General features: G+C 40.7%; 1 protein-coding gene across 1 annotated transcript in view; it reads left to right on the forward strand.

Annotated features, from left to right (window-relative positions):
* The window catches only part of LOC124622137 (WD repeat domain phosphoinositide-interacting protein 4-like), a 40,533-nt gene extending 25,974 nt beyond the window's left edge, over positions 1–14,559 (forward strand). Inside the window, exons 7-8 of the mRNA XM_047147762.1 lie at positions 530–648; positions 12,080–14,559. Of these exons, the coding sequence (XP_047003718.1) occupies positions 530–648; positions 12,080–12,192 (232 nt within the window). The 3' untranslated portion in view covers positions 12,193–14,559. The remainder of the gene's footprint in view (positions 1–529; positions 649–12,079) is intronic.
* Positions 14,560–14,812: the final 253 nt, after the last annotated feature.

Here is a 14,812-nt window from a genome sequence, read left to right on the forward strand (position 1 = left end):
CAAATAAATAAAGCTTTTGGCCGGTAAGGCCTTTATTAAAAACACACACACACACACACACGCAAACGAAACTCACATGCAGAACTGCAGTCTCAGGCAACTGAAACCACGCTGCAGCTGTGTGTGTGTGTGTGTGTGTGTGTGTGTGTGTGTGTGTGTGTGTGTTTTTGATGAAGGCCTTACTGGCCAAAAAACTTTATTTATTTGTGACAGTCCTTTTTGTTGTTCCTACCTGCAACTCAGCAACTCTGCTCATGATATTGTTAAATTCCATCTTGGATTTTTCACTGTTGAAAATAGGAGTGTGATTGGTAGAAAAATTATGTAGTTAAGTTTAGTTTTCCTGAGCCAGTTTCTGCCAGATGGCCAAGGGTATGGTACAGTAAACCAAAAGTTGTCATGTAATAAAGGGTTGATGTAGAACATTGTTAAGTAAGATTCATTCTGAATTACAATGTTTAATAAGAGAAGCAATTTGTATCCAACTGAAAAAAATACTAATATAAGTGTTGTTTATTTTAATGGACAGTTTCTCCAAAATGGGCTTCCTCGGTAATTACGTAGAATCACAGTGGGCACTCGCCAATTTCACAGTACCCCCTGAATGTGCCTGTATCTGTGCCTTTGGATCACGTACATCTGTTGTAGGTAAGTAGCGCTGTATGGAAATGTGCAAAAATTGTTAAATGGTGTATTGTCTCTGTAGGATAATAGTCCTGTAAATTGTAAAAACATGTTCACAAGTGCTGGTATTGGTATGTTATTAGAATACTTAACAACTTCTTCTCCAGGTATTGCTTGAATGTTTGTGTGTCCCACCAGTCTTTACAACTTTATTGATAACCCAGAGCAAATTATAACTTAGCAAAACAAACTGGTTACTTGGTCATGGTGGTACCACTGTCGCGTTTACACCTGAGAAGCAGACTGGGGTTGTAGCAATAATATAAACTGAAGTACTCATGCACGTGGAGTGCTGTCACATGCTACACGTTTTTACATGTCATTGAATGAAATATCCATTTTGAAAAAGAACAGGAAAAAACATATAAGCAATGTAGGAAAAGGCAGATTGCTATTTATCATAAAGAAGATATGTTAAGTTGCAGACCGGCACAGTTGAGACACTTATGCAAAGCTTTTGGCCACAGCCTTCATCAACAAAAGAAAAATAGAAAAATACTCACCATTCTCACACACAAGCAAGCACAACTCACACGTACTCGACCACCAAATCCAGCAGCTCAGGCCAGTATCTTTCCTCCAGTAGTCATCACACACTGTTTTGGCTGTTTTGTGGTCTACTGGTTATGCCGAGGTCATGGATTAGAATCTAGGCAACCAATACCTGGAAGGCAGTTCTCCCAGCCTTATGAGGCAAAGTGAAAAGTTTCTTGAATATAAAAGCAGCAAAATTGACATGCTGCAGTTCACTGCATTAATGTTACATTGAAAGGATTGCACCAGGCACAAACAATATACGTGTATTAGCAGCAAAAGCTTGAGCTTTTGTTTATTTGGGTTAGAGAATGATATGCTTGATGTATTAAGGGTGTGGCTCTCATTCTTTACAAGGTTACAGACAAATTCTGTAGGATTCAAGTCTAGATGACACAACAGAAGTAGGTAGGGAACCATTTTCTTGCAAAATATTGTCAGTGTAGTAAAGATGAGAAGGTTTGTGTCCCTTAATTAATGCCAGAAGTTTGGCTTTCCTTGTCACTGTATATTTTTAATTTTTTCTGTTCATTTCTGTTTGATAGACTGAAGTTTTCATGTTATATTCATAAAGGAAAAATGACCACAGAATGAAATTCTACATTGATAGCAGTCAAAAATTGCATGACACTGGTTTTTGACAATACTTGTCAGACACTGTACTTTTCAACATTTATTCACAGTGTGGTGTGTATGAAAAATAAATCATGACGCGTTTATTCAGACACCTTTTAAAATCAAATCCCATAGGTGCAACAGTTTTCTCTGGGTTTCTTTGCTGTCCTTGAGTCCTGTCTTGTGTGACATAAACTGTGAAGTTTTTGCAGGAACAGTTTACTTTGTATTAGTCATAATCCCAAAAAAATTGTCTAATATATCATCAGTGAAATATTTGTTGTGCACATTTTATTTCTTTTGCTTTGGGTTAGGTACTTCAATACCACCCCAGTTGACATTGTGTCCATCCTTCCGCAATTTGCACACATTGACCTACTCAGGTTTCAATTTCCACCATTTGTTTGCATTTCCTATCAACTTCTCTGTTGGAACTTTGTTGTTCTCATTGTAGGTAAAATTAATGATGTTGGCAGCAAGTTGTGGCTTACCATGAAAGTATTTTTCGTGATCACTTTTCATGATCATTTTTTATTCTTGCACTGTGTTTTTGCTTGCACTGCAAGGTAACAGTGTGTGTTTCTTTACCTTGTGATTACTGTGCCATGAAGTGGGTGCTTTACTGGTCTGACATACTTAGGCTGGATTTCAGCATACGACTGAGAGTGAAGCTGGCTGGGCCAGACAGTGTACCGTATTTACTCGAATCTAAGCCGCACTTTTTGTAATCCAAAAAACTGCCTGCGGCTTGGAATCAAGTGCAAAGTAAGTGGCAGTTCTGAAAAATGTTGGTAGGTGCCGCCACAACTATCTTCTGCCATCGAATACATGTAGCGCTACACAGGCATGCTTTGCAGACACAAAGATAAATACTGGCGCCAAAACCTCTGCGTCAGTAAATAAATTTAAAAAAAAAAGGGTGTAAGACGAGCTTTTTTTCTCCGCCCCGAGTTTCGACCACTGCATTTTCATACATTATCCAACGAAGTAAATACAAATGCCGTGTTGCTCATCTTCGAATATAGCAGCATTTCAATGTACTACGAAAATTCGACTGGCATGACTATTTGGGATGTTTGTCAATATGGCCAACTCTGCGCTCTGAATTTTTTCCTACCTGTGAGAAGAGATGGTTGCTAATAGGATCTTTTATGAATTGCGAATCACATGCAGTATTCTCTTCAACATAAGAATAATACGAATATAAACATTTTGCCATGTATTCTTTCGTGTTTGCTGCTATCTCATTTAAATCCTGTCTGCCTAATAACCTACGAAACTAGTGTGAGGCAGCAGCAAATGCAGGAGAATATACATATCATGTCATGTTTATATTCGTATTATTCTTATGCCTAATAGTGATACAATCAGAAATGAAGCACGGCAATTGACTTCATTTTTAAATCTAAGATGACTCTAATTTCTGTGCAGAATGTAGTGTACAAAAGAGGTGTCTGCAAAGATTTTCAAACGGAGAAAAATTTTAGCTAAACTCTCGTTCAGAACATCTATCATACGCAGTCTATCATTTGGTTCTAGTTGACCATTATCAAAGAAAGCAGCAGTGTAAGTAACAACAAATAGCAGTCTCTTGCAATTGTTTCGCTGATGAGACAATTCCTCTCTTTTCTTTATTGTAAGCGGTGGTAGCATACACAAAAGCAAGCCATGCCGCGAGCGGCGACAGGTCGTAAACACTTATTATCAGAATGCGACAAACAATGCATGACACAGTACAATAATGCATTTTGAGCCTAGAGTGACGTAAACACCTATAACAAAGAGAACGGCACTTATCACATCAAAGAAAAATAAGCAACCGATTCAAACCAGATGAAGCACGCCTGACGCATAGCAATGGCTACCTGCTAAAGCTTAATTGCTAAGCTTACGACCCGAACCAAACTACTGTAGCTGTATCGTCATTTATTCTACCTAAATTGTGTCTCATATTACAATAGACCAACTTTGTTTTGATTTGGAGGTGCGGCCTAAAACTTTTCTCTCCCCTTGAATTTCGAGTCTCAAATTTCAGGTGAGGCTTAGTTTCGGGAAAATTTTTTTTCCTTGATTTCGAGTCTCATTTTTCAGGTGCGGCTTAGATTCGAGTGCGGCTTAGATTCGAGTGCAGCTTAGATTCGAGTAAATACGGTAAGCTGTCAGTCGGCTGGTAGAGTGCACTGTGGAGAGGCTGCATGCACATCCGAGAGTGGAGGCCTCTGCCAGGGCTAGCACCTTGCAATTTTTGTGGCGTGCTGTACAGCTGCGTGACCAAATCACTAGTGTGAATCTGACATGGGTCACTGCATTCCTCCCCCCTTGGGGGTGGGGCATTGCTTATTCCTGGGCAAGGAATGGATGGTCACGATTGGAGATGGTACCCATGTCCATGGAGGCCCGACAGGTGAGATGGAACAGCAATTCCCAGTCAGTAGAGAACTTGGAATATGGGTGCAACTGGACTTGAGGAATGCCCACATACCCCCCTGTGGGATGGGAGTATGAGCTGACAGGACTGGTAACAGGCATTCTAAGCCAGGATTCATAGTGGCATCCGGTGGTGACGGGGGAGTTGGAGGCAGCTCCACGACAGGATACATTGAAATAGCAGGAGGCGTGTCTACCAGCTGGAGGGTCACCAGAGCTGCTGACAGTGGCTGTGTTGTTGAAGGCTCATCGAATAGAACTGACACAAGTAGAAATTGAGGCTAGAACACTATTGAATAGACGCCAACCAGCAACCAATGCACTGGCAAAGGCAGTGGTGTGGCAGGAATGGGTGGGTGGGTGCCCACCTGGACGCAGAGGTGATTTTGATGGTGCTGTACCTCCTGGTCTCCTCTCCCGAGAGTGTAGACAAGGCGGCCATTCAGACACGTGATGGTCGCCAGTAACCAGCAGGTATGCCGACCAAAACCACGAGCCCAGACTGCCATACCTGGCGGAAAGTGTGGCACAGGTGAACACAATGATGATGAGCAAGAATCCAAATGGAGGAGATGGAGCAGCGTCCACAGTTGGCACCTGTGGAGATGCTTGCCAGGGGTACGGGAACCAATAGCGGTTGTCCAGTAGGCCATCAGAAAAAACAGTAATGCCTCCTAAGCAGTAAAGTCCTGCAGATACTTCCTCTTTTGGTCTTGAAGGTGTGAACCATGCAGTCACCTTGCCTGTTAGATTGGAGGTGGAAGGGAGGGTAGTGAACATGGCGAATGCCCGATTGCATGCAGAAATCATGATATGCACGGGACAGGAACTGAAGTCCATTATCGAAATGGTAGTAGCCATGAGATTTTCAACAGAAAAAAAAATTAGAAAGAGACAGAATAGTAACTATAGTACTGGTGAAGAACATTGAACCGTGTATGGAGAACATGTCAATGACAATCAGCCAGAACACAGTCAGAAATAGACTTGCAAAATCCACATGAGCGCATTTCCAGGGCTTTTTTGATGGAGACTGCGGGGAAAACGAAGCCATCTGAACCACCTGTTGACTAGCACACTGGGGACTCACAGTAACCAAATACTCCAGTTCCCAGTCAATGCCTGGCCAGTACACATATGTGTGAGTCAAGGCTTTGGTGCGGGAAACACCCCAATGACCCTCGTGGCACAGCTGTAAGACCTCCCACCACAATATCCTGGGAGTGATCACCTTGGGAGCTGTGTCATCCATGGAGAGGAGGAGGAGCCCCTCAAAGACCGAGAGATGTTGATGCAAGACAAAGTAGTAATGAAGCAGATCGGATGTTTGGCCCAGAGGACAAGACAGCCAAACCTTCTGGGTGAGGTGGATGACCTGCTTCAGGACAGGGTCAGACGCTGTGGCCTTGGTGACCTGGGTACTAGTGATGACTTGGTGAGAGGCGACAACCAAATGAAAATACACAAGCTCCTCTCAACCAAACTCTCGGTCCGGACCGACGGGAGCAGTCTGAATAAGATGCCTAAGTTGGCATGGCACCCTGTGGGGCACAAATGGATGTTGTAGCAGTATTTGGAGAGGAATGAGACCCTCTGCTGCAACCGGTGGGCCACTTTATTGGGGATCCAGACAGATGTACTGAATAGTGAAACTAAAGGCTTGTGGTCTGTAATGAGTTCAAATTTGGTGCCATACAAGAACGTGTGAAATTTTGTGACCGCATACCCAATTGCCAGGGCCGCCTCCTCGACCTGAGAGTAGTGAACTTGTGCTGGACTGAGAGTTTTCGATGCAAAAGCCAGTGGCTGCTCCGAGTTGTTTGCATTCCGATTGACAAGAACTGTGAGGTTTCCATACGCAAAACCAGTGGTTTGTTAGGATCAAAAGTAGCTAAACGTGGTGCCAACCTGAGGTGCTCCTTGAGCGTGGAAAAGGCCTAGTTGCATGCTGGAGACCGAACAAAGGAAGCACCCTTGCAGAGGAGGAGATAGAGAAGGTACGCAACAGTGGACACCAGTGGTAATTGGCAGTTTTGTACAATGACAAGGGATGTGACAGATCCATAATGGCCTTGACCAGATTCACCAAGGGTTGGGTGCCCTGTTGTGATATGGTGTGGCACAGATACTCAGGAGAGAGTTGGATCATTTTAGACTTTGCTATGCAGACCCACAGCCTAAAGATTTTCGAAAAGAGCCCAGAGATTGTGCAGGTGGTGGCTCATATCATGCCTGGTAACGACAGTGTCGTCCAAGAAGTTGAAACGGGGTGGAATAGTGGATATGACCTGTTCCAGATAGTGTTGAAAAATTGTGGGGGCACTTGCCATATCAAACATTGACCATTGGTATTGATACAAGCTGAAAGGCGTATTAAGAACGTTGATACAGTTTGACTACTCATCCAAGGGTGGCTGGTGATACGATTTGGAAAGATCGAGTTTGGAGAAGAACTAACCCCCTGCTAAGTGTGTGAACAGCTCTTCCGAACATGACAGTGGGTGTGTGTCAATCGTGGACCATGAATTCACAGTGACTTTAAAAATCACCACAAAATCACAGTTTGCCAGAGGGTTTCACAATGATAGCAAGGGGTGTGGGCCATATTTTAGAGGAGGGGACTGGGAACCATAGATGAGAGACAAGTGAGTCGGTCCAGTTTTGCCTGGACTTGGGAGCAGAAGGCTAGAGTTTGGGATTTTCTCTGCCTGAGGACTGGGTGTTTGTGTTGTCCTCATCATCATTCGGGAAGTGGTGAGACTAGAAAAGGCCAACAGGAGGCAGCAGCTGGAACTCTCGTTTAGGTGCTGCGTGGAAGCCGCCGGACCCGCCAGCTTGCAGCACCACTATGCTGTCCTCCCCAGTCACAGTGAATGCAGCCAGACCACCCTGCACCACAGTGACATCGCACCATGCTTACAGCTGTTGACTAGCAGAATGCAAGACCTGATACAACTGGGCAATGGATGTGACAACACCTGGTCAAGGGAAGGGTGCCCATCGTCAGACTTTCTTAAATGTGGTGGAGCTGATGATGACTTCACGAACCGTGACATCCGTGTACAACTCTTTTGATTTGGACATGAGAATACAGCAATTGTGACTAAAGCTGTGGAGAGCTGTGTCCCAGGCACAATTAGACTGATGGGCCTGTTTCTTGCATTGGTAGAATTCAACACTAGTGGCCATGATGCGTATGTGGTGGCAATCGTAGGAACATAAAAATAAGCATAAATTGTCAAAAGGAAATGAAGAAGGTCCCTGCAATAGGGTTAACTGCCGCAATACCTGATACAAGATGGGAGAAATCCCTTACAAAAATAATGCACAATCTTCCATTGCCTCATCATACGATGGAAGCAGAGGAGTAAACATAGCTGGAGACAAAGGGGGGGAGGGCAGTGGCGGCACAGCCTGTTGCGTGACCATACAGTGTTTGGTCTGTTGTTGCCCCAACATTTTAAGCTGAGCTTCCATGTCGCAACAAGAAAAATGTCCCAACAAAATGCAAAAAGCAACCACACAACAAATCGCGAGAAAAACAACCCTACTCGTTGCCAGTGTGTTTTAACTAAAAGAACACACAGATAACAACAAACACAACTCTTTATTGCTTCAAGAATACTGGTGCAGGAAAATACTTGCCATGGAGTGGCTGCATTACTAGTCTGAGGAGCATAGGCTGAATGTCAACATACAACTGAGCATGAGGCTGGCTGTGCCTGACTCTGTAAGCCATCGGCTAGAGTGCACTACAGAGAGGCTGCGTGCACATCCGAGAGTGGAGGCCTCTGCGGTGCTAGTGTCTTGCGATTTCTGTGGTGTGCCGTACAGTTGCGCTCCAGCATCACAGGTGTGGAATAATTTTTGTAGTGTCAGCAGACTTGCCAACACTCCGTACACTAATAGAAAGAGGCGGCCAAGATGCACGCGCTAACTCACGCAGGGTGGCGTGAGGTCTGAAACAGGATACGTAATGAATGCTATAAGGAAAAGTACGTAGCTGCTGGAATACTTAACTTTAATCCATCATTTGTATACAGCGTTCTTGATGGTACAAGTGAGACTCTCTCTAGATAAATGCAATGTAATGCTAATGGCGCCTTGCTAGGTCGTAGCCATTGACTTAGCTGAAGGCTATGCTAACTAGCTGCTCGGCTAATGAGCGATGCTTCGTCCGTGTAGTCGCTAGCAAAGTCGTCCGTACAACTGGGGCGAGTGCTAGTCCGTATCTCGAGACCTGCCTTGTGGTGGCGCTCGGTCTGCGATCACTGACAGTGGCGACACGCGGGTCCGACATGTACTAATGGACCGCGGCCGATTTAAAACTACCACCTAGCAAGTGTGGTGGCTGGCGGTGACACCACAATTTTATACGCGGCACTGAAGCTTTGAACCACCTGCCTTATTCCTCTAACTTGCTGCCTTCAAATCATTATCTTTTCTCCTCCCTTAAGGTGCACACAAGTGGAACTAAATTTTCAACCAATGAGCGGGTGCAGAAAGGGGCTCTGAAGTGGGATAGGAGCAGGTGGGAGAGTACTTTGAGGAGGGCATAAAGATGATTGTGCCAGGACTCAAGACATGCACAGGAGAGGATGGTGATCCTGTGAAGAAATAGTCGACAAGTTTATCAACATCCTGTAATTTTATGTTACACACACTTTTTCTTAGAAGAAGAAGAAGAAGAAGAAGAAGAAGAAGAAGATCTAGTACATGAGTACATGTACTTTCTGAACATACCTCGTACTTAGTTCCTATTTCTGCTATAAAACAAGCATAGTGTTCACTGTTCACCTAGCAAGTATTGTAATCGACTTTAGTGTTTTAATTTTGCGGAACATTTTCATAGTCAGCTCACTGAACAAAATATTAGTCTCCCCCTCACTTTAGAAAAAGCACCCTGGTGTCTTCTGGGAACTGTAGATGATTTAGAACTGGTCCTAGGTAGTCTGTGACTGTTCACTCCAGACGTGAGTAATTGCTGTGAAGTGAGATGAATGTGCTAGTCAGTTGTGTGCGATCAGCACAGTTAGACGGGTTGATTTTGATATGTGATAACATGGCAAAAGCAGCAATAGTAGTGAATCAAGGTGTACTTTCCAACATTCTTGTAAGGAATGGTGTACTGCTCACTCAGCAGTGGTCGTAAAAAGATCATAACAGACAGGGACCAGAGAAGAGTGTCACACCTTGGTTTCAAACCTGACAGGAATCAATACCTCAGTGAATGCGTGTCCATCTTGACCAGTTTCTGAGTGAACATTGTGATGGGAACTGGATTCAGCCACTTGCAGTAGCACATAAAGCTGCACATTCTTAATTGGCAAAACGGCATGGAAACTGGATGGTAACTTTGGGATGGCTGTCATACCATGGCCTGGGCGCATTCATTCAGATTACTGTGAACATGAACCAGGATATTTATTTCAATATTCTACATCTTTGTGACGAATATGCTGTGAATAATCTTATCTTGCAAGATGACAGCAGCCATCTTCACAGAGCTGTGTGCACATGTCCCTAGCTTGGCGAACACTCTGGCATCCTATCACACCCTGCTAAATCCTGTAGAAAATGTCCGGGATTAATTAGAAAAGCAGGTCAAATGCAGCACATAGTACCCACACGGTTTGATAGGCCTATGAGATCTTAATCACCAATGGGCTTGGCTCGACAAGGCGTACCTGAAGAAATACTATCCTCTTTGAACTGAGGCCATTATCAAGGAGCAGTGTTGAGAGTCACACGATTTTTTCGTGATGTCACCTGTTGGTGACTAAGTTTTTGTCCAGTGTGCTTACAACAGAGTTGTTACCATATTTTTAGAGCAATGTTCTAAACATACTACTAAGTTCTTACATTGTGTGGCTAATATTAATCTAAATGAAACAGTTGTAGAAAGCTATGATACTATTTTATTTTATTTGAGATACATATTCCATAGATCCAGTAATGCGTGATTACGCATGGATGTGGAACGAGTCAAAGCAGATACAATATAGATATCATACAATACATACATACTGGTATATTACACATGATGGATGAATGATTCAAAGCTGGTACAATACACTAATATAATCAAGATAATAAACAACACAATACAATATAAAAAATACAATAGTGATAAAAAAACAATACAGATAGCAATGACAAAGGAAATAATCTGAATTACTACTCAAATTATTTATCTCTGTTGAAGAATTCATCTAAAGAGTAGAAACATTTTTCCAGTAGGAATTCCTTTAGCTTTTTTTTTAATAGCATTTTCTTTTCTTTTAGAAACTTTATATTACTCGGGAGTGCGTTAAAGGTTTTTGTACTTGTGTACTTAACCCCTTTTTGTACCAGAGAGAGATTTTTCCGTTCACAGTGCATATCACCTTTCCATCTGGTGTTATAATGAAGGTATGCCTCATTTGTTTCATATTCAGAGGAATTGAGAAGAGTGAAAGCCATGAGTGAGAGGAGATATTGTGAGTTAGTGGTTAATATACCTAACTGTTTAAAAAGATTTCGACATGAGGTTCTTGGAGGGACACTACATATAATTTGGACTACTTTTTTCTGGCTTACAAAAATTGTTTTTGAAAGTGGTGAGTTGCCCCAAAAGATTATTCCATAGCACATCACTGAATGAAAGTCGCCAAAATATGCAGACCTTGATACGTTGATGTCTCCAATTTTGGAGATTATTCGGATGGCAAATGTTGCTGAGCTAAGCTTTATTAGTGTTTGCTGTATGTGGAATTCCCAGTTGAGCCGGTTATCTATGTGAACGCCTAGGAACTTTGTGCACTGAACACTCTGTAACTGTTGGTTCTCGTGTGCAATGTTAATCTCTTCTGGGCTTATGTAACTGGATTGGAACTGCATGTAATTTGTTTTGCTGAGGTTTATTGCTAGAGAATTTGCCATGAACCAGTTCAGAGCATTTTCAAGTGCTTGGTTGGTATTTAACTGTACGTCAGTGGAGGTATTGCTGGCTGTCACTATACTTGTGTCATCTGCAAACATTGTGATATTGGTAGCACTAAGTATGTTGGAGTTACTAATAGAAGACTCTCTTAACATCACTCAGCACAAGTGTGTGATGCATGCTTAGTTGAAACAAATAAATTGAATATAAATGAATGAATGGAAAAAAAAGTTTTATTGGAGGATATATTTTGTCATCCCACTTGAGAATGGTCACTATTAAAGCTCTGTTTCTGGTCCCCCCTCCCCACAGTTCCCTTTTCATGGCTGGACCCTCCTACACCCAACCAGCCTCTCATGTCTCCCCCATCCTGCCACTCCAGCCCCCTTACAGAAACATTTCTTTTTACTAGCACACTCCAATGACATAACAAGATATGTTTTAACTTTGAAAATGCCTTTTCTGACCATGGCCCCGAAACTAGTGACGTGGGAGAAGACTGGTATTGGCTTCTTACAAATGTATTACTGCAAATGCTAGTAACTTTTCCTCCCATGGTGTGCTTTTTAGGCTTACACTCTCATTAAGTAGTTTCCCTGTATTGCTCAGTCTTTTTCCTGTGACTGTGTTTTAAGAATGACCCTTTTAACTGGAAGTGTAATAATTGCTTTTGAACGTCATAAAATATTGAACATACTAGAATATTTGAAGCTCAGGGGAAGAATTTGATAACTGACACACATTCCTTAAACACAGTCCAGGCTGTTAAGTAGATGTAAAAAGTTAAACAGACAGAACAAAATTATTTTTTTTGCAATTGTGTGCAGTATTAATCAAAGTTTTAGTGTTTATTTGCTGTTTTGTGATGTTAATGATGCTCACTACCAAATGTTTCAGCTGTGTGCTTGGATGGCACGTTCCATAAATATGTCTTCAATTCCGATGGCAATTGCAACCGTGAAGCATTTGATGTTTTCCTTGATGTATGTGAAGATGATGACACTTGCTGACAGCAGCCAGTGGTTCACAAAAACAGGGAAACAGTAACTTCTGTACATAGTACATTACAGACTGTGTGTCTAGAACTGCTTGCACTCCCCTGCAGGAGGATATTTACAGCTATATTTTACACAACTCATTTGAAAGTGAACTGTTGTCCTTTTGTGCTTGCTATTTGTGGATTTTTGCTTTTGTACAAATATATTACAAATGTGTATTTAATGTGTTGACTGCTGTCCAGTAATGGAAAATTGTGTTTATTTTGTCTCGAGACATGCTTTCAGAGAAACATTGTTTCATCCGTATACAGTCTTAAAAAGCAGCTATGCACAAATTATTGTTTTATTGTAAATACATCCAAGGGCTATGTGTGCTAATTCCACTGCCACCAGTTGTACATAAAGTGCTCAGAAAATGGAGAAAACAACAAATAATTTGTTTACTATACAGCTAATGGGATATTGTGTACGAATGTGTTCATTGTTAGGTAAATGACAGACATAAATGGTGTTTGATGAAAAGATCTTTAAATTTAAAATTACGCATTTTGCTAAACATGGTGCACATATTGGTGGTTTTCCACATGATGGATATTTGTGTGTCACTTCCAGGATTTTGTGGAATGTGATGGAGACAATGTGATTGTTTTTAGGGTAAGTGGATCTCTGCAAAAGTTTGCAGTTTTTATGTGTAATCCACAGAGTTCCTGCTGTTCTGGAATATAGTTGTTAATTTTGTTAGTTTGGATATGAGTACTGTTGGTTCTGTTTCAGCATGAAATAAATTCTACAAAAAGCATGACTTAGACGTTAGGAATGTCTGTCTGTGTAAAAGAACCAATATCTAAGGAATTTTTTAGGTTGTGTTGAATTTCTCCCTACCATATCTGTACATTATATCAGGTGTGAGGTATTGCTATAAAGGAATTGTCACAGTGTGATACAATTATTGAGCATTCTCAATTCATCCATGATATAGCATGGCATAAAAATGCCGCTTAAAAGTAATCACATATAGTTTTTTTCCAGGGGATTCATCAGAAGATAAAATTAGGGCATCTGTAACATATTATATTTTCTGAATACCAGTGTGACTGGTAGTGGAACTGAGAAAGGTGAATGTTTTACTTAAATATTTAATTTTGATTTTTGTAAGCCATGAACTTACAAAAATTTCTTTGTTCTGATTTTTGTTCTTCTTTGTGTTTGTATACTTTTCTGTCAGTGTTGTAGCTAAAATAGAGTAGTTCTTGGAAACATTCAGTCAACCAGTTGTAATAAATCTTATTCCCTAGCATATTTTTTGTGTCATGCCCACTAATTATAATGTGAAAGCAAGATAAGGTGTTTGGATATAAGTTGGACATACTTCTTAACTGCTTCATTGAGAATAGCCTTCTTTTACATTATGGTTATAAATAGTTCTTTACTTCAGGCAAGAGAAGAAATCACTGCTTATCTTCTCCGGAATGATTCAACATTTGTTGTTCTATTTCCTCCAGTAGATGTTTGTGGTGTAATGTACTATTGTTCCTCTCCTCCTTGCTGAGCATTTCTTCCATTTATGTCTCTGTGATGTTCACGTATTCTACTCATATGGCATGCTTTCCCTTTCATTGACCCAGTAAGTTGGTTTTGTTGGTGAAGTATAATAAAACCTGGGCATTAGTTAAGTTTTAACTGTGCTCAGTGTCAACAGATTCTAGAACATGAAATCACATTTCTTGTCAGCTTCCATTTTTTTCCACACCTTGCCTTAATTTTTTAAATGTTGTTAAATGTAATATCAGTATCTTTGTAATAAGTATATATCAAAGTTTGTAATATATCACTATTGATTAGTGGGCCATCAGTCATTAAGTTACTTCTGCAAATTGTTTAGTAGTTGTAGCATATTCTTTGACTTTTTATGAGTGAAATAGTGATAACAAATCATAGTCATTTCTTATTTGAATCTGTTTATTTGAAAATTTTTGGTGAATCCTTATTTAATCAGTTTGTTACAACTATCGAAAGTAATTCTCTCGCAATTTCTCTTTAGTCTATCTTTTATTTACTTGCCTCTACTATATTAGTTATACTGAACAATTATTTTAGTTCTTTATTCTATTGTAGTGCTGCATATGTTTTTTACACTTATTAATTAAAAACAAATTCATACGGTTACCAGTTGATAAATTAATGTATGTAGGAGACCTGTGTACAAAGTGAGATATTTATTGTGTCTAATTAGTGATACACATTTCAATTTAATAAAATGACTGTAATTTGAGCAGAACTGCCTTATTGCACTGCATGGCATTCTGCAGCTCTTGGAAGTGCATCCTCTTGCAAGCAGTACATTTTTATCAGTGATCATTTTTAAAGATAAGCCATAGACTGATGTCAATGTACATTTAGAAAAATGTATGTTTGTCTTCCATTTCTAGAAATTCAGTAAAATGGTTTCTGTCAAAATTAGTCTCATTTATATGTTCTGAGTACCTGACAATCTGTTAATAACAATTTCTCTCTTTCTTTTACGTTGTAGTTATATATTAAGAAGTCATTTAACTTTTTATCTAAATTGATAAATAGATTTTTTTTTTTGCTTCAATTAAGTTACATTTCTTGACAGTGTGTCAAACTGAGT

Source organism: Schistocerca americana, chromosome 7 (genome assembly GCF_021461395.2).
Source record: "Schistocerca americana isolate TAMUIC-IGC-003095 chromosome 7, iqSchAmer2.1, whole genome shotgun sequence".
Classification (NCBI taxonomy): Eukaryota; Metazoa; Arthropoda; class Insecta; order Orthoptera; family Acrididae; genus Schistocerca; species Schistocerca americana.